Below are 25,643 nucleotides of genomic sequence, written 5' to 3'. Positions count from 1 at the left end.
CCAAATCTGCTGGCATGCTGGGGAGGAAGGGGGCATGAGTGAGCTGGGGCTGGCTGCTGCACAGCATCCCCCAAAGTGCTATGTACCCCACACCCTGTGGACATCATGCCCAGCCAGGCAGCCCTGGGGCCTGGGCCCTGCCGCACATCACTCAATCCAGACTGGGCATCCCCAGACCGCAGTGGTAGGAGTCCCACTCCCAGCCCCCCATCCCAGCCTCGTGCATGCCCAGAGGCTGCGGTTTAGGGGAGGGGGCATCGCGGGTGGGCAGCAGGGCTGGCCTTGGGCTCGCACATAAGGGGCGGCAGGGCCAGGACGGTCCTCACTCCACCCCACCACACTGGGCACCAGTTCCCATCCTCCACTGTGCACCACCAAGTGCCTGGGCTGGCTCCGGGGGGACGGTTCCTGGTCCTCCCCCCACGCCTCCTGTGCCCATCGGCCAGCCACAGGGTTCCAGCCCTAAATGCAGTGATGCGCCCAAGGTCGGGGCATGTGCTGGGGGGGTGCTGTGACCCCTCCTCCCCACCTGCCTGGCTCATAGGGGTGCAGTGGGTCAGGCCCAGAGATCCGATCGGAACTAATGGGGGAGGGGGGCTGGACCCAGGGATTTCTTCTGGGCCTCTCGGGTGACTCCACAGCCCTCCGGCTTCTCCCCTCGCTCTTAATATGCATGGTGCCCCATTGCATCCTGGGACTTCTGTTTCTGACTGGCAGTGGGGCCCTGACAGCCCCTCCCCCCATCATGGGGGTTGTGGTTGGGGAGCGGGGGAGAACCACAAGCACTGGCCCTTCACTCAGCACCTTTTGCCAGCCAGGGAGAGACCGGGTGGTAGGGGAGCGAAGTGGCACTGCCAGCCTTAGCGTGTGACTGGTGCACATGGCTGCACTGCCATGGGGAGGGTCTTGGGGGAGAGCAGCAAAAAGGGGAATGTGATAGTCTGGGGTTAGAGCAGGGGGCTGGGAGCCAGGACACCTGGGTTCTGACCCTGGGAGGGGAGCAGAGTCTAGTGGTTAGAGCAGGGGGCTGGGAGCCAGGACGCCTGGGTTCTTCCTAAGCTCCAGTGGCTGAAAGTTGATCAGACAGGAACTGACGTGTGAGTTTCCTCCAGGGAGGGGAATTTCCCCTGGGCTGTGAAGGAGTCGCTGGTGCTGGCCATACTCCTGTGTAGCCGGGATGTTTTTTTTCTAAGATCTGCTGTGGGTGCAGCAGGAATCCCCTGGGGGCAGCCCTGGGGCCTCTGCCAGCAGGACCCTTGGGCTAGGAGCCTCTGGTCCCAGCTGAGGGGGGCTCCAGCTGTTGCCCCGGTCTGGCGGGCTCTGCCCCTGGGAGTCAGGTCCCACGCCCTATGTCCGGGCTGGCACCTCTCCGACCAGAGCTGTTTCAGGCGCAGACAGGGCTGTGCGCACCCCAGGCTGGGCCCTGTGGTGGGTCGCGGCACCACAGGGAGGCGAGAGGGCACTGGGCCCAGACTGCGCTGGCCTGGTTGGTGAGCGGGGGCCTGGCACAGGCAGGGTCGGGGGTTCTCCCATAGTCAGGGCAGCACCACACAGGCTGGGGAGTCCTGCCAGCTCTGGAGCGGGGCCAGGGGAAGCTGGGGACTCAGGAGGGGTGCCTCCCAGGGAGGGGTGGTGGGGGGAGCCCATGGGCCTGTGAGTCGGGATTGAGGGGCATTGGGAGCTGGGGGGAGCCCTGGGGGCTGCGGGTCTGGATTGAGGGGCATTGGCAGAGGAGTAGAACCTGCTTTCAGGGGGGAACCTGTGGCCTTCTCCCCAATGATCCCCCCACAGTCCCTCTGAGCAGTTGCGGCGTCAGGTCTCCTGTGTTTGCCCCCCATGCTTCATGCGCCCTGGAGTGGGTGGAGGGGGACGGCGCAGACCCTGCTATGGGGGCAGTGAGGCGGAGATGAAAGGCAGGGGGGCTCCACAGCAGGGAAAAAGGCCCATTCACCCCCCACCCAGAGCCAGGGTCCTGCGCTCAGCGTGTCCTTGTGTCGTGGGGGGCATTGGCAGAGGAGTGGTGGGGGTGCCCTGGGGCCTGTGGGTCAGGATTGAGGGCATTCGCAGAGCTGGGGGGAGCCCTGGGGGCTGTGAGTCGGGATTGAGGGGCATTGGCAGAGCTGGGGGGAGCCCATGGGGCTGTGGGTCGGGATTGAGGGGCATTGGAAGAGCTGGGGGAGCTCTGGGGGCTGTGAGTTGGGATTGAGGGGCATTGGCAGAGCTGGGGGAGCTCTGGGGGCTGTGAGTTGGGATTGAGGGGCATTGGCAGAGCTGGGGCGAGCCCTGGGGGCTGTGAGTCGGGATTGAGGGGCATTGGCAGAGCTGGGGGGAGCCCTGGGGGCTGTGGGTCGGGATTGAGGGGCATTGGCAGAGCTGGGGGAGCTCTGGGGGCTGTGAGTTGGGATTGAGGGGCATTGGCAGAGCTGGGGGGACCCCATGGGGCTGTGAGTCGGGATTGAGGGGCATTGGCAGAGCTGGGGGGAGCCCATGGGGCTGTGGGTCGGGATTGAGGGGCATTGGCAGAGCTGGGGGAGCTCTGGGGGCTGTGAGTTGGGATTGAGGGGCATTGGCAGAGCTGGGGGGACCCCATGGGGCTGTGGGTCAGGATTGAGGGGCATTGGCAGAGCTGGGGGAGCTCTGGGGGCTGTGAGTTGGGATTGAGGGGCATTGGCAGAGCTGGGGGGACCCCATGGGGCTGTGGGTCAGGATTGAGGGGCATTGGCAGAGCTGGGGGAGCTCTGGGGGCTGTGAGTTGGGATTGAGGGGCATTGGCAGAGCTGGGGGGAGCCCATGGGGCTGTGGGTCAGCATTGAGGGGCATTGGCAGAGCTGGGGGGAGCCCTGGAGGCTGTGGGTTGTGATTGAGGGCAAAGCTGAGCAGTGCAGGAGCCATTCGCCACCCCAGCTCCTCGTCCATCCTCACCCCCAGGCCCTGCGTTCCAGCAGGCGTCATACCCGGCAGCCTGGCCTGGTGCCTGCGTCCTCCTCACCCCACCCTGGGCGCACCCTGCATCCCCACCAGCTGCCCCACCCAGAGACATGCAGATCATGGGTGAGCTGGGGGGCAGGGCTTGGGGGGCAGAACTGGGGTGAGCTGGGGGAGTTGGCTGCGGGGGTAGGGCTGTAGGTCAGCTGGGGGGCACCTTCACAGGCTCCTCTGGGCAAGGCCATGCAGGTCGCCATGGTTACGATTCCCTAGGATGTTCCCCACCCTTGGAAGTAAAATCACAACCAGGGTGTGTCCGGGAGCTCCACTGCCCCCTGCTGGTGGGATTCACATCTGCTGCGTGTCATAGGCCCTGTACACCCAGTAGCAATGGGGATTCCTCTGTCACCTGGTCTGTGGGAGCAGGAGGATCCTGGCTCTGACCCGCCTGTCACCGGGAAGCTCCGAGGTGCGGTGGGTGGCATAAGGTACAAACGTGAGGGCCCGAATGAGCCTGCATGTATTACAGGTGGTCCCATTTCCTTGCCCCCAAAGGGTCCCAAAGCACTTACTGGATAAGGCACAAACACACTGGCAAACTGCAGCCACCTCTGGGGTGATATAGAGCAGCAATTTAATGTTCACAACATCTCTGAACAGCTGCTTAGGACTGGACAGGGCGGAGAGAATGCAGTGAACTAAGGGGGGCTGTGGGTCTGAATTGAGGAGTGTCGGCAGAGCTGGGGGGGAGCTCACGGCTGGGGTACTGAGGGGCTGCAGGTAGGGAATGAGGAGCTCTGGCAGAGCTGAGGGGGGAGCCCAGGGCTGGGATAATGGGGGGCTGCTGGTCGGGATTGAGGAGTGCCTGTAGAGCTGTGCTGTAGCCAGGAATTGGAGTACACCATGTTTGGCCACAAAATGCAATTGAAGAACGTAGCAAGTGCACAGCCCCGCCGTTGGGGGGGGGAATGTGGGGGGCCATGGGGGAAGCGGGGAGGGGTGGGGGGCACAGATTCCCACAAAACGGGTACTTAGAGAAACCCAAGAACCAGAGTCCTTCAGGCCCGCAATCTGCAGAGAGCCTCACGGGGGAGGGGCTGATAGGAGCTGGGTGTGAGCCTGGACGGGCCACAGAGCTCGGAGTAGAGACTCCCAGGGCAAAGCTGGCCACTGCACAGAGCAGGGTGTGGGCTCAGCAGGGGGCGCTCTCCCCTGGCAGTCAGTGGGGCACTAGGGGGCGCTGTGCTGCAGGGAGCAGGGTTGGGGGCTCCGCAGGGGGCGCTCTCCCCTGGCAGTCAGTGGGGCACTAGGGGGCGCTGTGCTGCAGGGAGCAGGGTTGGGGGCTCCGCAGGGGGCACTCTCCCCTGGCAGTCAGTGGGGCACTTGGGGGCTGTGCTGCAGGGAGTGGGATCAGCAGGGGGCGCTCTCCCCGGCGCTCTCCCCTAGCATTAGGACTCTGGCAAGGGGGCTGTGCTGTGTGGATGGGGCTTGTTCAGCCCCACAGGATCTATGGCCGTTCCTGGCAGGAGCTGGGACCCCCGGGCTCTGGCCTGAGTTCGCAATTCCCCTGCTCCTCCCTCCACTCCGGGAAGTTTGGTCCCAGGGGCAGCACCGCGCAGATTCAGGAGGTTCGAGCAGCTGGCTGGACGGGGATCGCTCCCATCCCTTGCCCCTGCAAGCTCTGTCTGCCCTGAGCAACCGCAAGTGTCCCCCCACCGCCCTGCCTGAGTGGGGCAGGAGCAGGAGAAGGGAGGCCTCTGGGGTGGGGGAGGGGCAGGCTCTGCAAAAGGTCATGAACTGAACTTGCTTCCCACACACTGGTGTGGCCTCTCCGGAATATCAACCACGGAGATGCAGAGCAGGAGCTGTGGAGAGAACCCAGGAGTCCTGGCTCCTGTCCCAACCCCCCCGCTGTAACCACTAGACCCCACTTCCCAATCAGAGCCAGGGAGAGAGCCCAGGAGTCCTGGCTCCCAGCCCCCGACTCTGCCCCTGGCTCTGCAGTTGATCCCCTCAATGTCCGTGCTGTGTGGGGCTTGGGCAGCAATGGAATCAGTGCCCCCCACCACCGCGTGTCCATGCCAGGCTGCCCGCTGGGCTGTGGGAGCCGGCACGCGGGCAGCTGTGGGGCCAGGGAACCGAGCTGTCATCTCCCGTCACGCCTCTCCTAAGCCGGGCTCCCCGCCCCCCCCACCCCCCCGCCGCACGCCTGCCCCACTTTTGAGCGCCTTTAATTGGCTGCTGTTCCCAAAGCCCGTTAGCGACCGGGGAGGAGGGGCGGCTGCGGGCGGGCGGGAGAAGGGGACACCGGGTTCTGTCCCCAGCCGAGCCCTGTCCAGACCCAGCGCCGGGGGCAGCAGCAGGGACCCGGCCTGCGCAGGTAAGCGCTCGGTGCCTGGCCCGGGAGTGGGCAGATTAGCTGGACAATGGGCGTCTGGAGTCTCCTGTCATGCCTGTCAGGGTTGCTCAGCTCAGCACCCGCCACGCTTGGTAGCTGGACCTAGGCTGACCCCCCCAGCCTGGCCGCCCCACAGCACTGCTTTGCTTGGAGCCGTCACAAGGATGATTGGAGGGACAGGCAGGGCGGGGGCTGGGAGGCGGAGGTCACCCCAGGGCGCTGGCCGGGGGCAGGGCTCTAGCTTGAGCAGTGCAGGAGGGAGGGGAGGTGCTGTGGGGGAGGGGTGATCAGGTCTCTCCTACCCCCATACCGCTCTTTGACCCCTCCCTGGTGGCTGGGGGGCTGTTTACAGTGTCTGGGCTGTGGAGGGAGGGGAGCCTGGTCTCCACAGTGCGCCCTAGGGTAACACGCTGGCACTGAGCATGGGAGAAGGGACCCCTGTCACCCTCTAGTGGTAGGGCCCATGCAGGGGGCCAGGGCCCTGGGGAAGCGCGTCTCCTGGCTGGGGGGTGTGGGGCAGCCGGTCCCAGGGTCTTGGCCCAGCAGGGGGTCACCTGGTTGCAGGGGTTACAGGGCATTGGGGCATAGACGTGCCTCAGTGACAGCTCCCTGGTGACCAGTGCCAGGGACCCCGGCATCCGGGTAGGGCCGAGTCCCTGCAACTGAGTCTTGCTAGGAGAACTGATGAATGGCTCCTTGATACCCAGGGCGGGGGCAGCGCCAGCCTGGAGCCTCGTCACTGATCCAAGGGGAGTGACCCCCAGGGGTGGGGATGACCCAGTTTAGACACGGGCCTGGAGATGCTGGGGCACTTGTGGCTTAGCCTGAGAGGCATTGGCAGAGCTGGGGGGACAGAGTTGGGATGGCAGGAGGCTGCAGGTCGGGATTGAGGGGCAATGGCAGAGCTGGGGGGCAGGGCTGGGATGGCAGGGGGCTGCAGGTCGGGTTCTGCAGACTTGTCTCCGATGCAGACTGGGGGTCACAGATTGTGCCCCCTGCACTCAGGTATCTGGCACTGTCAGGTTGACAGGCTTGGGTGGTACCCAGTGTGTGGGGAACTGGTGCTGGTGCAGCGGATGCATGTGTCGGCGTGACGGGGTCTCTGCCCGGGGAGGCGGGAGATGGTTTCAGCCCCTTTTGCAAGGGGCACTTGGTGCCAGCGGTGGGAGAAGAAGCAGTGAACAGCAACAATGGGGCCCTTCCCAGCATCTTCCAGCTGGGCCATTGCAACAGAGTGGAAATTGAGGCACAGGGAGGGGCAGGGATGTGCCTAGCACATTTTACAGCTGGGGACGAAACCCAGGAGTCCTGACTCTCAGCACCCCTGCTCTAGCCACTAGACCCCACTCCCCTCCCAGAGCCGGGGATAGAACCCAGGAGTCCCACCCACCCCTTCACTCTCTGCCCATCCTTGGGACTTGGGGACAGCCCTGCCCATCACACCCACCCTCACCTTCTGGGGAGCTAACAGCCTGGAGACCCGTCCCAAGCCCCAGCCTTGCTCCCTCACCTCCGAGACCCTGTCAGAGCTGCCACCCCCCACCCCCGCCCCCATGGGAATTGTGGTGTCATTTTTTATTAACGCATCGAGCCGCCTCTTTAGGGGAGCTGGTCTCATTAGCTGTCCCACCCCCAGAGGGGAACCGTTGGTGGAGGGGGCTTTGCCTGGGGGTCTGGACAGGGCTCATGTGCCAGCCCCCTCCTGCCTCCCCGAGTGGCACTGTGGGGCAGAGCCACAGCTGCCTTTGGGCCCTGTGCTGGTGCAGGGCTCTGAGCTGGGCAGGGGGCACTTGGGGGGGCTGGGGGGGCTGAGAGCTGTGTCTCAGAGGGGGCCCTGGATCAGTATCTGCTCCGCTCCCCAGCTGTGTCCCAGGCCCTCAGTCCCCCAGGCATCTCGCCAACGTGCCACCCCCAGCAGCCGCAGAGCTGCTCTGAGCCATGGCAGCTGCTGGCACCCAACCTGATCGAGGAGGGGGCTGTGCTGCCCCTTTGGCAGCTCCCCCGGCCAGAGCCCAACAAACACTGGATTGACCCAGCAGACTGTAAGGGGCACAGCCAGTAGGGGGCTCAGCAGGGGGCGCTGTGCTGCAGGGAGTGAGGGGCTCAGCAGGGGGCGCTGTGCTGCAGGGAGTGAGGGGCTCAGCAGGGGGCGCTGTGCTGCAGGGAGTGAGGGGTCAGCAGGGGGTGCTGTGCTGCAGGGAGTGAGGGGCTCAGCAGGGGGCGCTGTGCTGCAGGGAGTGAGGGGCTCAGCAGGGGGCGCTGTGCTGCAGGGAGTGAGGGGCTCAGCAGGGGGCGCTGTGCTGCAGGGAGTGAGGGGCTCAGCAGGGGGTGCTGTGCTGCAGGGAGCAGGGCAGGGGTGAGCAGGGGGCACTGTGCTGCGGGGAGTGGGGCGGGGGCTCCGTAGAGGGCATGGTGCTGCAGGGCGCAGGGCGGGTGTCAGCAGGGGGCGCTGTGCTGTACAGAGTGGGGTCGGGGATCAGCAGGGATCAGTTCTCCTAAGAGATACCCAAGGGCCGTGTTCCCCAGTTGTGGTGATGCCAGAGCACCAGGTCCTCCCGAGAGCAGCTGTTCCTGTGCCCAGCCACGTTCAAAGTGCCCTGCCAGGGAGGGCCCCTGGTTCAGGGTAGAAGAACGTCCCCCATGTCTCTGCCTCTCATGCTCAGCCATTGAGGCCAAGGGTGACTTGCACTGTGCATGGATCCCGACAGCACAGGGTGGGGTGGCTCTGTGTGGGGTGGGAGGGAGCTGCTCCCCCTGCCCCCAGCAAACGAAGCTCCGAATGTCACCCAGGCCTTTGGTGTTGCGTCTGCACCGTGTGCCAGCACCTAGCCTGGGCTAAGGAACTCTGCACCGTGACGGCCACCGCACACTCCCACACTACTGCCGCAGGAGCTGCATCTATGGGGGATGGGCAACCCCCTCAGGCTCGGGGCTCCGAGTCCTGGCCCCTGTCCGCTCTCATGAGGTGCCTTCAAAGGGAAGCAGCTGGTGCAGATTCCATCTCTGGCTATTGCACCCCTGGCTCTGTCCCTGCAGGGTGTTGCTGCGGATGGATCAGTGGCTGTCATGCTCCACCCCAGAGGGGGCTGCAGAATAGTGCAGATCCCTGAGTGGAATGTGCTTTGGGGTGGAGAAAGGTTGTTACCTTAAGGACAGGGACTAATTAGCGCCCATTGATGAGGGAGGGAGCCCCCTGCTCTGTGTATGCCCTGGCTGCACATCGAGGGGGCCACCCATGAGCACAGCTCAGCCCCCACCGCTGTGCTCATTGGGAGGTGCTGTGCAGAGGCGGGGGCCGGGGGGAGTCAGTTCCCCTTTGTGGGCAGCAGGAGCTGAGCTGTGAGTAGGAGCTGGAGGGAAGCAGCATCTCTCAGGCCTGCAAAAGCGGATCCAACCCTGCTGTGCCCAGCCCAGGGGCTGGGAGGTTATATGGGCTCTGGCGTTTGCTGTTGGGGCTGAGAAGCGAGTGCTCAGGGGAGTCATGTGGCTGGCCGCTGGGGTGGCTGTGATGCCCAGGGTGAGTGTAACCTGCTGTCATTGGCTGCGCTTGAATCTGGGTGCTGGGCTAGAAGCAAGGGCTCTGTTGTTGGAGCTGCAGGAGTGGCTCTGCTAGCTGGCAGCAGCAGCAGTGGCAGTAGGTTGTTATCTTTGCTTGGCCGAGCCACTGAAGGAGGAGATTTTACAAGCTTGTTGTGGGGTAACCAGCCAGTGAGATTTCGCAGGATGAAAACAGTGCGGATGAGAGAGGCAGGTTGGGCTTGTGCTGGGCTCGGGGGACTGGGTCCAGGAAGTCACTGAATCTCTCTAGGGCTTGGTTTGCACTGAAAGGTTACCTCGGCCAAGCTCCCAGTGAAAACCCACCCCCGGTCCACTGGGCTTGGCCGACCTCCCCCCACTGGAGACGCAGCCGAAGAGCCGCATGGGGAGGGGGGCACAGAGCTCCCTGGCTGCCATGGGGGGGAATTAGGGAGAAAGATGTTCCTTTGTTCATCTTGTCTATCCAGACCCTGAGCTCAGTGGGTGGGATTGTCGGCGGGGAAGGGGGCACACTGCAGCCAGGTGCTAATAGCAGCAGCAGCCCCTCCAATAACAGGTGGCTCAATTCCCCTCTCCCCTCCCACCCCGATTTTCAGATCCAGAGTTCTCAAAACTTAACACTTAGGCCCCTGGTCAGGTTCAGCCGGCTCGGAGCTAAAGCAGCAGCCACGCCAGCTGGCTGGAGGCTCCAGCAGCTTCCCAGCCCCGATTTCACCCCCAGCCCAGCCCAGCAATGTGCGGGATTATGAGGGCTTTGCCATTAACTGCCATCACCCAGCTCCGCTGCGTGGCCTCCTCCCTGCACACCCGCTTCTCTCCAATCCCAGACCTGGCCATCCCGTCGCACTCTGTGGTGCAACCACAGAGCCGGGGGCTGGAGCCCCTGTTCCTGGAGGGGCTGCTGCTCTCAGCGCCTGGCTGTGGGATGCTTCATGCCCCCCACCCCCCCGAGGGAGCTCGCAGCTGCCCACTCTGCAGCACCCCGCCACATCAGGAAAAACTGCCTTAGGCTTGGCACTCTGCCTCCCCCCGCGGCCTCCCAGCATAGGGTGGCCACTTCCCTTTGGGTTAACCTGCAGGATGTTCTCGTACCCGTCCCCCCTACCCAGCAGCATAGGGTCAGCGTGGCACTCAGGTAGTTCGGGGCGCTTTATGACACGATGACCTGGATGCAAATACAGGGAGCCATTCAGTGTCCCCATTTACCTATAGGGGAGCCAGAGAGCAGCATATGCAGATTAGCTGGCCAGCAGGTAGGCGCATGGGCGCACGCCGCCTCCACTTTACCTGCAGAGGGTGCCAGGAGTGTCTGTTCCCCCAGGCCGGCTAGCGGTGGTGTGGACGTGCAGCGCCCGGCACAGGCGCCCACTCACAGACCCCAGCAGGGTTTGCTGCAGGGACCTCGGTGCCTGGGTCTGCAGCATGTTCAGTCCGGGCCAGGTCACTCCCAGCCCCGTCACGTTTCACAACCCATCAGTCTCGCGGCTGAACCCCGGGGGACAGGGAGGGGTTTGCAGGGACAGGGGGCGAGAGTGCTGGGGTGGGAATTCAGATCAGCCTTGGGGCCTTTCTCCCTCCCGCCCCTCCCCTCCAACGTTGGGGACTTTCTCCCGACCCCTATTGTCTCAGGGACTTTTCTCCTAACCTCCACCCCTAGGCTCTCGTGCTCAGTCCCTTAGGTCTCTGCTGACTCCAGTGCCCCCGAGATGGGGGATCAGAAACCAGGTCGTTGTCTGGCTCCCTGACTGAACTGGGGCGGGGCAGGGGGGATTGCACCCTGTACCAGAGCCAGCATGGATTCGATGGGGCTGTGCTCGAGTGGAGAGGGGCAGGGCGCAGGGGAGGGGAGGACTCCAGGTTAGATGGGCCCATTGCTGGCATGGGCATGGCAGGCAGGGGAGCAGTGGGTACTCAGGGAGAAGGATCTGATCTGTGGCATTAGTGGTGGAAGGGAAATACTGAGCTATTGGGCCCATGGGGCTGGTGGGGTATGGTTGGGTGGGGGAGGAGGGGGCTAGTGGGCTAAATGAGCCCCTGGGTTTGATTTGAGGGGCAGGGGGACATGGGGCTCAAGGCACCATGCTCTGCACCCCATGAGCTCCAGCTCCAGCCCATCCTCTGCCCCCTTTTCCTCGGCTGCGCTGGGTTCCCCGCTTGTGTCCCCGACCCCTCCCTGCTGCTCAGGATTGGCCCGGGCTGTTAGCCAGGCCATGGTGCCCACATGGCCCTCTACTGACAACAGGTGGGCCAGGGGATTTCCCATCTGCTCTGATGGGGCTGGTGCTCACATGGGTAAGGTGCCGGGCTGGGGGCAGGACTCCTGGGTTCTCTGCTGTGTGAGATGCTGCCCCCACCTGAGTGTCCCAGTAGAACAATGGGGGTAATAATGCTCCTTACCCCTACCCCTTGTAGGGAGCCATGGGAGCTATGATGTGGGGCGGGGCCCAGCAGCTGGCCTGAGTCTGTCGGGGGGGGAGGGTGGGCAGACCCTCATGCAGGACTCCTGGGGGCTCCCCTAGGGGTGCTGGGCTAGCCCTGTGGGGGTGCTTCCCCCGGCACAGTGGGACCTGTCCCTCCAGCCCCATGTCATAGGGCAGCCTGGCCCTGCCCCTCAGATCAGCCTCGTGCTGCTCAGGGCCATGTGACGCTTGGGGTTGCGGTGGGGCCGCGCCTGCGCTGCTCGTCCGGGCGGTTCTGATCAGAGGAAACATGGTCCTGGAGCCCCCCATGGTGCTGGGAGCCCAGCGCCGGCTGCAACTGTCCAGGGAAGGGAAGCAAAACTGACCGTGATGGTTTGACTCTTGCTGGCAGATCCCAGGCCTTGCCAGGGGATGGGGGGTTCTCTGGTGATGCTAGGGTCTAGGAGGGGAGGGGATGCCCCCGAGACAGAGACACCACCCTGAGCCTGGGACTCCGGGGTGGGAGCCGGGGTAGAGTTGCAAAGGGCTTTGCAGCTCTAATCTCGCTGCACTGGGGCAGGCATTTCCCCTGCACAGCGGCTGCCTGAGCAGCACAGCCCGCTCGACCCAGCCCGGACCAAGGGGGCTGCCCACCCCCATCCCACCTCCCCAGACACATTCAGCTAGCTGTGCTGCCAGGGGCACTGCCAGCCACTCCTCTGCCCCCCAGGGCCTGGGCTCCCATCAGTAATCGCTGCAGGACCCTTTGGCCTGCCACCAGGACCTGCCCACAGGGGTTGGCAATGCCAGGAGGCCCTGCAGCCTCTCTGCCTTGGTGCCCCCGTTCTCTGCCAGGTAACTGGTAAGACAAGCTCAGAGATACCCTCTGGGGCTGCGCTCAGGGGCAGGCCCAGCTGCCCTCCCAAGGTGCACAGGTGCGACTGAGCCAAAGTGCAGAGCACCTGCAGAGCTGTAGGGCAGCTACCTCCCCTCCACCAGGCCCCTCTGCTGCATGGGGCTGCTGCTGGGGTGTGGTGCGTGTGACGGGCTGGATCACAGAAACACCCTGGGGGTTGCCAACTGATGTACCAAGACTACTTCTGCCCCTGCTTTCCTGCCCTGGTAGTGCCCTGCCTGGTCAGAGCCAGCCCCGCTAGCCTGCTGCAAACCCAGACCCAGGTCTGAGCCACGTCCCCTAACAGCTGTAGGCTTAACTGAAAGCAGCTTACAGAAGCGTTCCTGTCTTTGACACTCAGATGCCCAACTCCCAGTGGGGTCCAAACCCCAAATAAATCCGTTTTACCCTGTATAAAGCTTATACAGGGTAAACTCAGAAATTGTTTGCCCTCTATAAGACTGATCAAGAGATACGCACAGCTGTTTACCCTTCCCCCCAAGTATTAATACACACCCTGGGTTAATTAATAAGTAAAAAGTCATTTTATTAAATACAGAAAGTAGGATTTAAGTGGTTCTAAGTAGTAACAGACAGAACAAAGTAAATTACCAAGCAAAATAAAATAAAACCCGCAAATCTATGTCTAATCAAACTGAATACAGATAAAAACGTCACCATTAGAGATGTTCCAATAAGTTTCTTTCACAGACTGAACGCCTTCCTAGTCTGGGCACAATTCTTTCCCCTGGTACAGCCCTTGTTCCAGCTCAGGTGGTAGCTAGGGGATTTCTCATGATTGCAGCCCCCTTTGTTCTGTTCCACCCCCTTATACATCTTTGGCACAAGGCAGGAATCCTTTGTCCCTCTGGGTTCCCACCCCTCCTTCTCAATGAAAAAACACCAGGTTAAAGATGGATTCCAGTTCAGGTGACATGATCCCAAGCCATCATTCCTCCCAGCCTGACTCACAGGAAGGCCGTCCTGCAAACAGAGGCATCCACAGTCAATTGTCCTGGCTGATGGGAGCCATCAAGATTCCAAGCCACCATTAATGGCTCACTCTTTGCATAATTACAATAGGCCCTCAGAGTTATATTTCATATTTCTAATTTCAGATACAAGAGTGATACATTTATACAAATAGGATGCCCACACTCAGTGGATTGTAAGCTTTGTAATGATACCTTACAAGAGACCTTTTGCATGAAGCATATTTTAGTTACATCATAGAATCATAGGTTTCAGAGTAACAGCCCTGTTAGTCTGTATTTGCAAAAAGAAAAGGAGTACTTGTGGCACCTTAGAGACCAACCAATTTATTTGAGCATAAGCTTTTGTGAGCTACAGCTCACTTCATCAGATGCATCCGACACGAAAGCTTATGCTCAGATAAATTGGTTAGTCTCTAAGGTGCCACAAGTACTCCTTTTCTTTTTTCATAGAATCATAGAATATCAGGGTTGGAAGGGACCTCAGGAGCTCATCTAGTCCAACCCGCTTCTCAAAGCAGGACCAATCCCCAACTAAATCATCCCAGCCACGGCTTTGTCAAGCCTGACCTTAAAAATATCTAAGGAAGGAGAGTCCACCACCTCCCTAGGTAACTCATTCCAGTGTTTCACCACCCTCCTAGTGAAAAGGTTTTTCCTAATATCCAACCTAAACCTCCCCCACTGTAACTTGAGACCATTACTCCTTGTTCTGTTATCAGCTACCACTGAGAACAGTGTATATCATATTCACACTCACAGCATACTTTCATAAAATCATATAGAATGCAACGTCACAGTGTGTGCCAGAGCACACAGTTGTGAGGGGGGGCCATCGAGCGTCACGTGTGCAAGGCGGGCCCGTCGTGTGTCAGGGTGCATGGCCATGCATGCGGGAGCATGTGTACAGCGTGGCTGGCCTGCTGCAGTACATTCTGGGAGATCATTCCACTGGCCCGTGGCCTGAGGTGCAGGTCCCTCGCTCTCTGCCCTACCAGACTCCCAGCACAGCCTCAGCCAGAGCAGCCCCTGCCCGTATCAGCAGGCATGAGTAGGGCTGCACTGCCCTGTCCCACCACCAGGGGGCACCACGCCACCAAGACAGGAAGTGGGGATGGGAGCCTAGAGCCTTGCGGTGTCTGTGTAGAGTAGGGGAGGGGATTAAAGAGTTCGGCTCCACGGGGTCTTTCTGGAGATGAAGAGACCTGGACAGACCCAGACAGGCCTCTCACCCGGCCCTGTCCAGACGGGCGCCTCTCAACCGGCCACACCCCGACGAGTGCCACTTGCCCTGGCCCTCCCAGACTGTGCTGCACTCAGATGGGCACGTGTCCCCCGCCACACATGTTCACCTGCAAGTGGAAAAATATGCACGCTTACACACGTGTGTGCACTGTCCCCCGAGTGCTGCTCAGCCCCTTCCCATAGTCCCCTGTAATCCCAGCCCTGGGGTCCCCCACACCCAGCTCTGCCGGTGCCCCTCAGTCCCGACTCCCAGCCTGTTTGGCTTGCTGTGAAAGCCCAGCATGTTCGGGGTTAACTCCCTCTTGGTCTCTGAGTCCCTTCAGGGCTGGGCCAGGCTCTGCCCGCTGGTGGGGGAGTGAGGAGCACGGGTCTGCACCCAGAGGGCTGGCCCCAGCCCTGTGGCCAATGCACCTGGGTGCTGCAATCAGGGAGCCGCTCCCAGGCCTGGCACAGACTGGCCCAGGAGGCTGGAGGCTGGCCCGCGGGGCTCAGGCCTGGATCCTGCCTGGGTCAACCAGGCCAGAGTCCCTTGCCCCGTCCTGGGGGCTCCCTCCACAAGCGGGTCAGGCCAGGGGGGCTGCGAACCATTGAACCAAAGCATAAACCCTGGCTAGGATGGAAACCACTTTGAGCCTGGTGTGTGGCCATCCCCCTCCCCCCCAGTTCCAGCACCTATGGGCCAGGCCATCACCCCAGGGCGAGCTTGTGCCCCAGGCTGTTTAGCATGTGTGGGAGCCTGGCACCCCCTGGTGTCCAGCTGCAGGTTGCAGCCTCTGCTCCAAAGGCCTGTGGTTTGGGAGCTGAATGTTGGATCCCTGCGGATGATGGGAATCCCCCCCCACACAAACACTGCAGACGTGGCTCCCGCCGGGCCCCCCCATGCTGCTCCTAACGCTCTCTCCTTGTCTCTTGTCTAGGGAGCCTGAGCCGGGCAGCCCCGCTCCCCACCATGCTGCGCGCGCCCCCCGCCATGATCCAGCCACCACTGGACATCAAGCACTTCTTGCCCTTCCCCATGGAGGCGCAGCCAGCCGTGGGCCTGTTCCCGGGATTCAGCACGGTAAGGCCCTGGCTGCCACCATGCCCTGCCCTGCAGGCTCGGGTAGGACTCTGCCTCACTTCTCCACTTTCCCCTCCCCCTGTCCGGGTAGGCAAGGGCTGGGGGAACCCCTGACAGCAGGGGAGATGGGGATGCACCTAGGGGGAGCGGGGAGGGACAGGGTGCCCCTGCAAGGATCCTGACCCGGGGTAGGGCTGGGGGCTCTGAGAGTTACAGCTGGGGGGGAGTGTTAGAGCATAGATCCCCGCCAAACCCTGCCCAGGCCTCACGGACAGACAGGGATGGATTTACCAAGGGTTTTAGGTGCCCATGCCCCATGCATCCCCCCCCAGGTGGTGCCCATACCCCACACAACCCCTCCCCCATCAGAGTGTTCATGCCCCACATGTCCTCTGCCCCAGGGGTGCCATACCCTATACATCCCCTGCATCGGGGTGCCCATACCTTGACATCCCCTGCCCCCCAGGGGGTGCTGTTGTATTACTTTAAATGGAATATATGGGTTCAATGAGTGCAAGGGGTCACCATGCCCCAGTCTGTGTCCAACATCAGACACGGTTTGCGGTTTGGTTATCAGAGCTCTCAGCTGGGCAGTGCCATGGCAAACGCCCCCAGAACAGCCCGGGAAGTCTGTATGAAAGCCCAGGGGAAGAAGAAAAGCCAGTGAAAGCCTTTGAGCTGTAAGGTATTAAAGGCTTTTCTCAGACCAGTGCCCCTTGATGCCCGGCCCCGGCCCTTCAGCGAGGCGGTGACAAGAAAACCCATGTCTGACTGGCAGGCTCCTGGATGGACCAGCCATGGGAGTAACTGGCCTTGGAGGGGAAGCTGGGGGGATGGATGGAGCCGCTGGCTGAGCTGGGCTGGAGCTGCTGATGCTGTTGTTAAAGTCCATCCCGTTTCCCTGCAGACAAAACAAAACAAACGCCCACAGAGGGGAAGGAGACCAGCAGCGTCTCTCTCCTTTGCAGTGTTACGCCCTGGCCCACGGGCTGATGAGCCAGGCCGAGACCCGTCAAACTTGGGACATTGCTCTTCTCTTCCCCTGGGCTCAGGCTTGCAGCCGTGTTGCAAAATATAGCGTCTTGGCAGCAAAGCCAGACTCTGATGAGCCAGACAGTAAACAGGGAGGTGAGAAAAGAGGAGCAGTATAATGGGGAAGGGAAAGAGACACATGGCAGTGGGGTGTGCGGGGGGTGGGGGGGGGGAGACACAAAGTCTCATGTCCCATGTGGTGTTTGGGATTTAGCTGGAGGTGTTGATGGCAGTGGGTCCCCCCTCTGGGCAGGTCCATGAGCCCTGGCCCGGGCAGACAGGCAGTGGGGTCCCCTCTGGGCGTGTCCATGAGCCCCCGGCCCCGGGCAGACAGGCAGGGGGTCCCTCTCTGGGCGTGTCCACGAGCCCCCGGCCCGAGCAGACAGGCAGGGGCTCCCCCTCTGGGTGTGTTCACGAGCCCCCGGCCTCGACAGACAGGCAATGGGTCCCCTTCTCAGCGTGTCCATGAGCCCCTTGGCTGGGCAGACAGGCAGTGGATCCCTCTCTGGGCGTGTCCATGAGCCCCCGGCCCGGGCAGACAGGCAGGGGGTCCCTCTCTGGGCGTGTCCACGAGCCCCTGGCCCAGGCAGTCAGGCAGTGGGTCCCTCTCTGGGTGTGTCCATGAGCCCCTGGCCCAGGCAGACAGGCAGTGGGTCCCTCTCTGGGCGTGTCCACGAGCCCCTGGCCCGGCAGACAGGCAGTGGGTCCCTCTCTGGGCGTGTCCACGAGCCCCTGGCCCAGGCAGTCAGGCAGTGGGTCCCTCTCTGGGTGTGTCCACGAGCCCCTGGCCCGGGCAGACAGGCAGTGGGTCCCTCTCTGGGTGTGTCCACGAGCCCCTGGCCCGGGCAGACAGGCAGTGGGTCCCTCTCTGGGTGTGTCCACGAGCCCCTGGCCCGGGCAGACAGGCAGTGGGTCCCTCTCTGGGTGTGTCCATGAGCCCCTGGCCCGGGCAGACAGGCAGTGGGTCCCTCTCTGGGCGTGTCCACGAGCCCCTGGCCCGGGCAGACAGGCAGGGGGTCCCTCTCTGGGTGTGTCCACGAGCCCCTGGCCCGGGCAGACAGGCAGTGGGTCCCTCTCTGGGTGTGTCCACGAGCCCCTGGCCCGGGCAGTCAGGCAGTGGGTCCCTCTCCGGGTGTGTCCACGAGCCCCCGGCCCAGGAAGACCCACTTGCGCTGGCGTGTGAACGAGCAGGGTGGACAGAGACTCAGGCCAGCCACCCGAGCTCATACTCACTGGCTGGGAGGGCTCAGGAGCCTGAAGTGCCGCCCGCCCACTGTCCGCCCGCCTGTGTTTAGCGCACACGAGAGCAGGGCTGCTGGGGGCGTCTGTCAGGGTCGGCAGGGTGCTGGTGGGTCCCTTGGCAGCCAGGATGGCACTGCTCGCCCCTTCCTCTCCTTTCAGCCAGCTCTTGGTGCGGTCACGTCCATCCGGCTACTCCTCTGGCCCCACCCCTGGCCTCCAAAGACTCTTCCTTTAAGGAGCCTAACACTAGGGAGTGGCGGGGGCACTCACTGGTGCTCCCATTCATTTGTCCACCACTTAGGCCTAATTTCCGACACGCCAGCGCTGCGGGGCTGGTTTCCAGGCCACGCGACTCCGGGTCCCAGGCGGGATCTTCACACGCCCTGGAGTTCAATCCGCGTCGCGGTCGCCCTTGTTCAGCCTTTCCCATGACTGGGATGGTTATGAGCATTCATCTCACCGGCCTGCTCTGCGGGGAGCCCTGTCCTCACAGCCCAGCCAGGCTTGGCCCATAGACCTAGCCTCAGCTGGGGGCCCAGCTGCACCCCCTTAGCAGAGACTCACCCAGGCCCCCAGACTCCAGCTGTGGGGAAGGTGCTGCTGGCACCACATGCCCTGGGCTGGGCTTGGGGTAGGGCCCCTCACCCAGGCCCCCAGAGCTTTGCAGTGGCACATACCCAGTGCTGGGCTGATGGGAAATCGCTGGGTCACGCTCCGCTCATGACACCCATTAACTGGAGCCAGGCTCCCAACAGCGCTGTTGTCCCCAGGCTCCGCCCCACGGGGAGGGGGCAGCCGACAGCAGGGAAAGGTCCCCTCCCTGGGATAACGCTGGCCTAGAACCCTGAAGGGCCTGGGAAGCCATGGCCAGGGCCCACTAGCCACCCTGGCATTTTATAGACACAGGAGGCAGCCAGTGTCTGTCTGTCTAACTGTCTGTGTCGGTGCTGGGGAGATGAGTGCCCTTTGGAGCAGCGGGGCTAGGGCTGTGTGCCCACCATACCTGGCTGGCCTCACCCCTCTGTCCTAGAGTAGCTTGGGGCTGGGGTTGACCTCACAGCTCTCTCTCTGCCAGCCCCAGGGTGCCCTTGCCCCCCAGCCTGGTCCAGGTCTGTGGGGCAAGGTGGTCCCAGGAGGGCGCAGTGTCAGCCATGGGACCCCAAACAAGCATTCTCCTTTCGGGGAGCGCTGGCACTTTCTATCATGCCCGCCATCTGGAAATTAGCTCCTTAGAGACATGAGGGCCCAGATGCTGTGGTGATGGGCAACTCGGGGAGAAGGGATTTTGGCAATCTCGCTTCCCCTTCAAATACCCTGTTTGAAGATGAGCAAAAAATATCCAACACCTGTTTGTTAGACAGCTGGAGAGCACTGGAGAGTAGGACAACTTGGTTCTATCTGTGGGCAGGGAGTGGGGACTAGTGGGTTAGAGCAGGGGGCTTGGCATTAGCACTCCTAGGTCCTTTTCCTGGCTCTGGGCAGGGAGTGTGGGTTAAAACGGGGTGGGGGTGTCTGGGAGCCAGGACTCCTGGGTTCAATCTGTGGCTCTGGGAGAGCAGTCAAGTCTAGTAGGTTAGAGCAGGGGGGGCTGGGAGCCAGGACTCCTGGGTTCTATCCCTTGCTCTGGAAGAGGAGAGTGCTTTACTGATTAGAGGTGGGATAACTGAAGCAGGCATGTTTGGCACAGTTAATCTGAAAGGTTATGGGGCTGAGTGGATAAGACTTGTGTCTGCTGTAATAAGAGACTCAGATTCGGTCACCAGTTGGCTTAAATTCACCTTGTGTAACCTCACTATGAGCATCTCTGTAAAATGGGGGTCTAATATTTGGGGGAGAAGGTGCTGGTGAATATTGAGAACTGTGCAGAAGAATCCCTAGGAGTCAGTAGAGGTGAGACCAGAACTGAGGCCATCTGGCTCCCAGCTTAGTGCACCTGGGGCAGTGTCTGGCTCAGTGTGTGCAGAGCCCTGCTTGGCACTGGGGCAGAACATCCACTGCTGAGTATTTCACAAAGCCCAGTTCCCTTGAGGGCTCCAGCCAGGACTGGAATAGTTGAGGTGGGGGCTGCGGTTCAGGAGTGAGGGGCACTGGCAGGGCTGGGGACATTGTGCTGGATCTGTTCCTAGGGTCCCCACGAAGCAGAAGGCCCTGCCATGCTCTCCAAACTGGCTGCAGAACTTACTCAGCCTGAGGGCTTGGGCCTGCTGTTGCCCATCACCCTTGTCTCTGGGCATCTTTCTTCCACATCATACGGATCAGCAGCAGCTGGGGCAGCTTACTGGGTCTGTCTCTCCTTTTTGGGGGGCTGCTTGGGGTGGGTCTTGGAGTGTTTGTCTGTGTTCTGGGGTCATTTGGGTTTGGTTTTAAAAGTTTTAAAGGCAGTTCCCAAAGCGACCAGTTCAGGTCTGTCCCTTTCCCTTTGGACTCTGCTGGCCTTTCCATAGCTTACATCCAGCCGCCACTGAAATGCAGCCACCTCTGGGGTGAGTGTGGCACAGGCAATGTTCAACAGACACAAATGGTGGGTCTGGCATCCATTTGGAACCCCAGGTAAGTGGGAAGGCAGAAGGGAGCCTGGGCCCCAGGCAAACACCGAGCTGTGGATCTGTGACATGGCCCAGCTTCAGAGCAGGGATGTGAGGTGGCTGTGTCGGGTGGCCAAGGCCCAGGGATCGGAGGCTGCTGGTCGTCTGCCCATAGGGTTAGCGCAGAGAGCGGAGCGCACCCAAGCCCACTGCTGACACCATAACCATGCAGCAGCTGCTGCTCCACTAGGCACAGGAGCCCCTGCCACAGGACTGCAGCACGGGGAGGGGCCACTGGGACTCCTGCAGCTGGGGACAGGAGCGTCCTGCTGTCCCTGGCTGCCAAGCTTAGGGCAGCTCCCTGGGCAACATTTTATGTAAGAAGAACGTTTGTATATTTGCACCTAACTTGCATATGGGCATAAATGGGGAACGTCTCCTGCAGGGGACCAGGTCGGGGGCAGTTCTGCCTCCCTGATGGCCCCAGCAGCTCCCGGCTGAGTTGGTCCGTTAGTTCAAAGCATTGGGGGGCGTTTATGATGTAGGAGCTGGAGCCGAGACCCTCCCCAAGCCCACCTTGCTGCCAAATGTCCCTCGATAATCCCTGCTGCGCTGGGCTGATCCAGGCGGTGACCAGCAGGCCTGGGGCTCTGTGGCTTACTAGCAACGCCCCAAGGCAGCTGGTCCCCCACAGTGCTGACCTCCCCCATGCACAGAGCTGGCTCTCAGGGAAGACACATTTATTAAATCTGGTTCTGCTCTCTGGGGAGCTGGCCCAGGCCGGGCTCTCTGATCCCCATCTCCTCCCAGCAAACAGTTCAGGAGGGGCCCCTCCCTCTTCTGAACGAGTTGGCGCCCATTAACCAAAACATTCAGAATACACCAGTAAAACAAACAGTGACCTCACCTCTGAACACAACCCTCCCCAAAGCACAGGCACCGTTCTTACATCTGTCTCCCCTGAATGGGCACCCTTCCCTGGCCCAGCCCCGTGGGCTGCCACCTTCTGGAGGAGAATCGCTGCAGACAGCTGGGTGCTGGGATCAGAGAGGAGGATCATCCTAGAAAAGGCGACAAACCACACAGCACCCCAGCTGCACACAGGTATTTGTGACCAGGCTGGGGCCGAGGCTGCCTGGCTTTGGCAGCAGGGTGCAGCCTACTGGTTAAAGGCTCCATAGCCGAGTGTAACAATGGGACTGGGTCCTCTGCAAGGCACGAGCCTGGGCTCTCTGGCACTTAAAGCTCAAGCCACTGCCACTCAACTTAAAGGACAACTCCCAGCGGCAGATTCCTAAACCTCCCCATGCGATCTGGCCAGTTGAAAGGGACGGAAATCCATCTGTCGTCACGTGGGGTAGACAAGCACATAATGTGGCAGCTGTCCCTGAAAGGCAGCGTGGCAAAGTGGGTGCAGCTGTTTTAGAGTGCTGGGCTCTCTCCCAGCTCTGCCTGAAGTTACCTTGTCCAGCCCCTCAGCTGTCTTGGGGGAGCAAGCTGCCTCCGTCGCAGAGGGGGGCTCTGGGGCCTTGGTGGTGAAGGGTGGAGAAGACTCGAGCACAGTCTGTAGAAGGGCTGGGAGTTGGCTGCTCTGCTCCAGGCTAGGGGCTGTGCGGAGCAGTGGTGTAGCTAGGACAGGAAACCTGGGTGGGCCTTGACTTTCAGGTGGGTAGGCAATGAAGGGGAGCAGGAGGGATGGGGGGCTTGCCTCCCCACACCCCCTCTAGCAGGTCCTTACCACTTAGCAGGCACCAGAAGATGAGGCTGCCCCGGGCACACAGGCTGCGGGGCGCACCCACCGGGGTTTGAGCTCCAGCCACCCCTCCTGACCCTGGCTCGGTGTTCGTCCGCCCAGCTGGCCGCATCCCTCTCTTGCCAGCACCGTGCGCTGCTGCTCTGGTCTACGGCCCCAGCACTAGCCCTGCCCAGACCCACCCTGACGAGGCACCCCCCCACCTGGGACGACTCCCTCCCCCACAGTCTGTGGATTCGGGGGGGCTTTTGTCCTGTTTTGGGTGGGCCTGGATGCTAAGTGAGTGGGCCACGGCCCACCCAGGCCCACCCGTGGCTACGGCCCTGGTGCAGAGAAGGACTCTCCATCTATAAGCACTTCACTGGGCCTGCACAACAGCCCTTCACTGATGCACGAGTGTCATGAGCGCTGCTGGGCTGTGGCTGACCAGCAGGGAGCCTCGACAGCTGAGTGCCATGGGAAAATGCTGAATTAGGCTTTTTACAGTTTGTGAAAAAAGAGAAACCTCTGAACGCTGTTTAACGAGTCTCCATCAGCTGGCTCCCTGTATTCACTGAACTGGGGCTCACAGCCCGACTCTGGGCAACAAGACTTGGGCTGACAGCCCTGGGTGGCAGGGTTTGGGCCATGGGCAGCTCGGTTTGCGCTGTGGCTGTCAGGTGAAGCCCGAGCCCTGCCACGCAAGGCTGACAGCAGGAGCCCCGTGGCCCAGGGCTGAAGTTCTCCGGATCATCCAAATTTTTGATTATCCGATCTGGACCCTGTCCCCTTAGATCAGACAAATGTGGTTCATGGGGTTCCACTGGTCCCTCCCCATATTGTGGTAGGGAAAGCAAAGTTCCGTGTTTCATTTTAATTGCAGAAAAACACAGATTTTTATGAGGTTTTTTAATGGGAGAATTTTGGGGTTTTTTTATCATGGAAAACTGGATTCCCTGCTGGTCAGTCAGCATGTATGTGTGGGGGGAGAGGGGGGACCTTGGTGCCCGTTAGATGGCCCTGGGGATGGCTCAGCCATCTGAGAGCAGGACCTGCCTGTTGCTAACTCCCCTATCCCCACAGCATCAGTGGTCTGCCAGGTAGCAGGGTGCTGCCGAGTTCCTGACTCAGCTGGGGATGGGGCAGCTCAGCTCGGCAGCTTTAGGCAGCCAGGACCCTTCCTGTCTCTCTCACTTGCGCTGGGGCCTGGGAGCCCCTGGCTCGGTGTGGGGAACCAGCCAGCCCTTCACAGGGAGGGCTGGGAGAAGCATGTGTTCATCAGGCCTCAGCCCACAGGAGGGACTGCTGTTGCTGTAGATCAGAGGCCCATCACATTAGCGGTTATGTATAGATTACAATAATATATGAACGGTTGGAGGAGCAGACGCCTGGCTTCCACAAGGGCCTGCTTAGATCATGCTGGCACCCAGCCGGCTCCCTGCCCAGCTGCGCTAGCTACACCTGGGCTCCCCCGCTCCATGCACCCCAGCAGGAGTGGCCTGCACCACGCCGCAGAGGGGCCACAGAGAGCCTCAGGCCCGTCCTGTTCCAGCGCGTTGGGGGGAGCGCCGGGTCCCCTGCTGTCTCTGGCTGCTGCATGGCAGGGGGGGCCCGTGTGGGTCAGCGGTGGAGGGGAGAGTGTAGGGAACAGGAACTTTGGCTCTTCCAGCCTGAAGGAAGGAGGCCCTTGGGGGCTGGCGCTGCCCAGGCTGGGCGAAGGCCAGAGGCAAAGTGTTCAGGGAAATGGGTTGAGCCATCTAGGACCCTGCTGCCATGGGCACCAGTCCCGACCCCCGTCCCCACAGTTAACCCAAGTCCCGCCTGGCAGGTAGGACCCAGCCGCCATCTGGGGCTGGGGCAGGGCCAGGGCCAGGGCCAGGGGCGTTGCGGCTCTCAGGCCCCCAGCGGTGCAGAGAGACCAGGGGCCGGTTCAAATGCGGCCGGGGCAGCTGGGTCATTTGCCTCCCCAGCCAGCGCAGCTCCGGGGGGCGGATGGAAGCGCCCGGCCCCGCCGGATTGTGCCCCTGGGGCTGTACCGGGCTGAGCGCTCGCCGCCCTGCCCCCAGGTGCCCCCCGGGCGGAGCGCACGGCCCGGGCCGGCTCCACGGGCGGAGCGGAGCTTGGCGGCGCGCCGGGGTGGGCGCCTCTTGCTCGCTCCGCCCCGGGCCGGCGGCTCCGCCCGCTGCCGGGCTGCGCCGGGGACTCGGCCGGGATCAGCGCCGGGGCTGGGGGAGCGTGGCGTCGCCCCCGCCGGGGCGGGGTAAGGGGGCGCGACGCGTTGCGGGACCGCCTCGCCGGAGGCTGCCCCGGGGGGCGGCAGGTGTCTCGGACGGGGGGTGCGGGCCGTCCGGCTCCCGATCCCCCCCCCACTGTGCGTTCATCCCCCAGGGTCCCTGCCCAGCCCCGCAAGGCCGGACGGTCGGACCCCCGCGCCCTTCTCCGGCCCCCGCTCCGTCCTCCTCGGCTCCCCGCATCCACCTGCAGTCCTTTCCGCGTCCCGCAGCCCCCCCGTCCCCCTCCCCGCAGCACACTGCACTCCGCCTGCCTCGCTGCAGCGCCCCCTGGCTCCCCGCAGCCCCCCTGCACCCCCTTCCCTGGCTCCCGCAGCCCCCCCCCCTTTCCTGATGGTGGTTTTGCTAATGTATTTTTGAGACGCAGAACGTGTTTCCCGTCTCCTCTGTGCTTGGGTCCCCGGGGGGTGTCACCGCCCCACACCCTGCTCGGGCTCCCTCCATGGGGACCTCCAAGCGCCAGGCAGGCCCTCCTGCACCAGCGCTGCAGACTACCCTGAGCGGAGCGCCCCACTCCCACAGAGAGGTAGGGATCCCCCCGTGGCTGAGCCACCCCAGCTCCCATCACAGCATCCAGCAGCTGGTCCCTAGCTGTATCTGGGACCAGCCCAGCGGTTTGGTGTCTGCTCAGCCAAAGGCGGGTGGCTGGGTGGTGGGAGGTACCTTTGACTCCCAGGAAGCCCCAGGGGGTGCTCTCCTGTTCCACTTCCTTTGCAGTGCCCTCTGTGGGTTTTCACTGCCTACCAGGGGCTGTGGGAGATTTGGAAACATGTGGTGACTGGCTTTGCTTTGCAGCCCCCAGGCAGATGGAGAATTGCCCCTGTTTTACAGCTAGGGAAACTGAGGCACAGAGATGGACTCACCCGAGATCACTCAGCTGATACTGGCTTGTCAGGGATGCTGAGCCCACAAGATCCCAGCTACAAGGGGGCTCAACCTCTCTGGAAATCCATCCCTGGGACCCCCTGAGCATAGTGATCCCCTGTCCTAGCTACTGAACCCCACTCCTCTCTCAGAGCTGGGAACAGAACCCAGGAGTCTTGACTCCCAGTTCCTTCCCCAACCACTAGACCCCACTCCCCTTCCCATATGTGAAACTAGAACCCAGGCATCCTGGCTCCCAGCCTCCTGCTCCGTACAGTGACAGAAGCTCTCAGAGGCGAGTGCGTGAGGAACGTGCTGGGGGTGGGGGGACTGTGTGTGAAAGCGGAACCGCAGGGGTCTTGTGGGGAGCACTTGCCAAGAGGGGCCTTTCTCAGGCAGCCGTGCGAGCCTATCTGGGCGAAGAGCCCTCTGCTAGCCGGGTGTCTCTGCTAAAGCTCTTGAGAGTTGGCAGCTCTGGAGGTAATTCCCCTCCCCACCCCCAGAGG

The 25,643-nt window shown here is 62.1% G+C and overlaps 1 protein-coding gene across 2 annotated transcripts in view; it reads left to right on the top strand.

Moving 5' to 3' along the window:
* The window catches only part of ZNF385A (zinc finger protein 385A), a 72,803-nt gene that overhangs the window by 17,648 nt on the left and 29,512 nt on the right, over positions 1-25,643 (top strand). The window contains exon 2 of one of the 2 annotated variants that reach the window (XM_073318602.1): positions 15,309-15,493. In XM_073318602.1, coding sequence (XP_073174703.1) covers positions 15,309-15,493 — 185 coding nt within the window. Of the gene's footprint in view, positions 1-15,308; positions 15,494-24,625; positions 24,800-25,643 lie in introns of those variants that run through there. The other variant, XM_073318603.1, reaches the window with a different exon arrangement.

The sequence above is a fragment of the Lepidochelys kempii genome, chromosome 20 (genome assembly GCF_965140265.1).
Source record: "Lepidochelys kempii isolate rLepKem1 chromosome 20, rLepKem1.hap2, whole genome shotgun sequence".
Taxonomy (NCBI): domain Eukaryota; kingdom Metazoa; phylum Chordata; order Testudines; family Cheloniidae; genus Lepidochelys; species Lepidochelys kempii.
The sequence above is the reverse complement of the archived record's forward strand: the minus strand, read 5'-3'. Positions and strand labels throughout refer to the sequence as shown.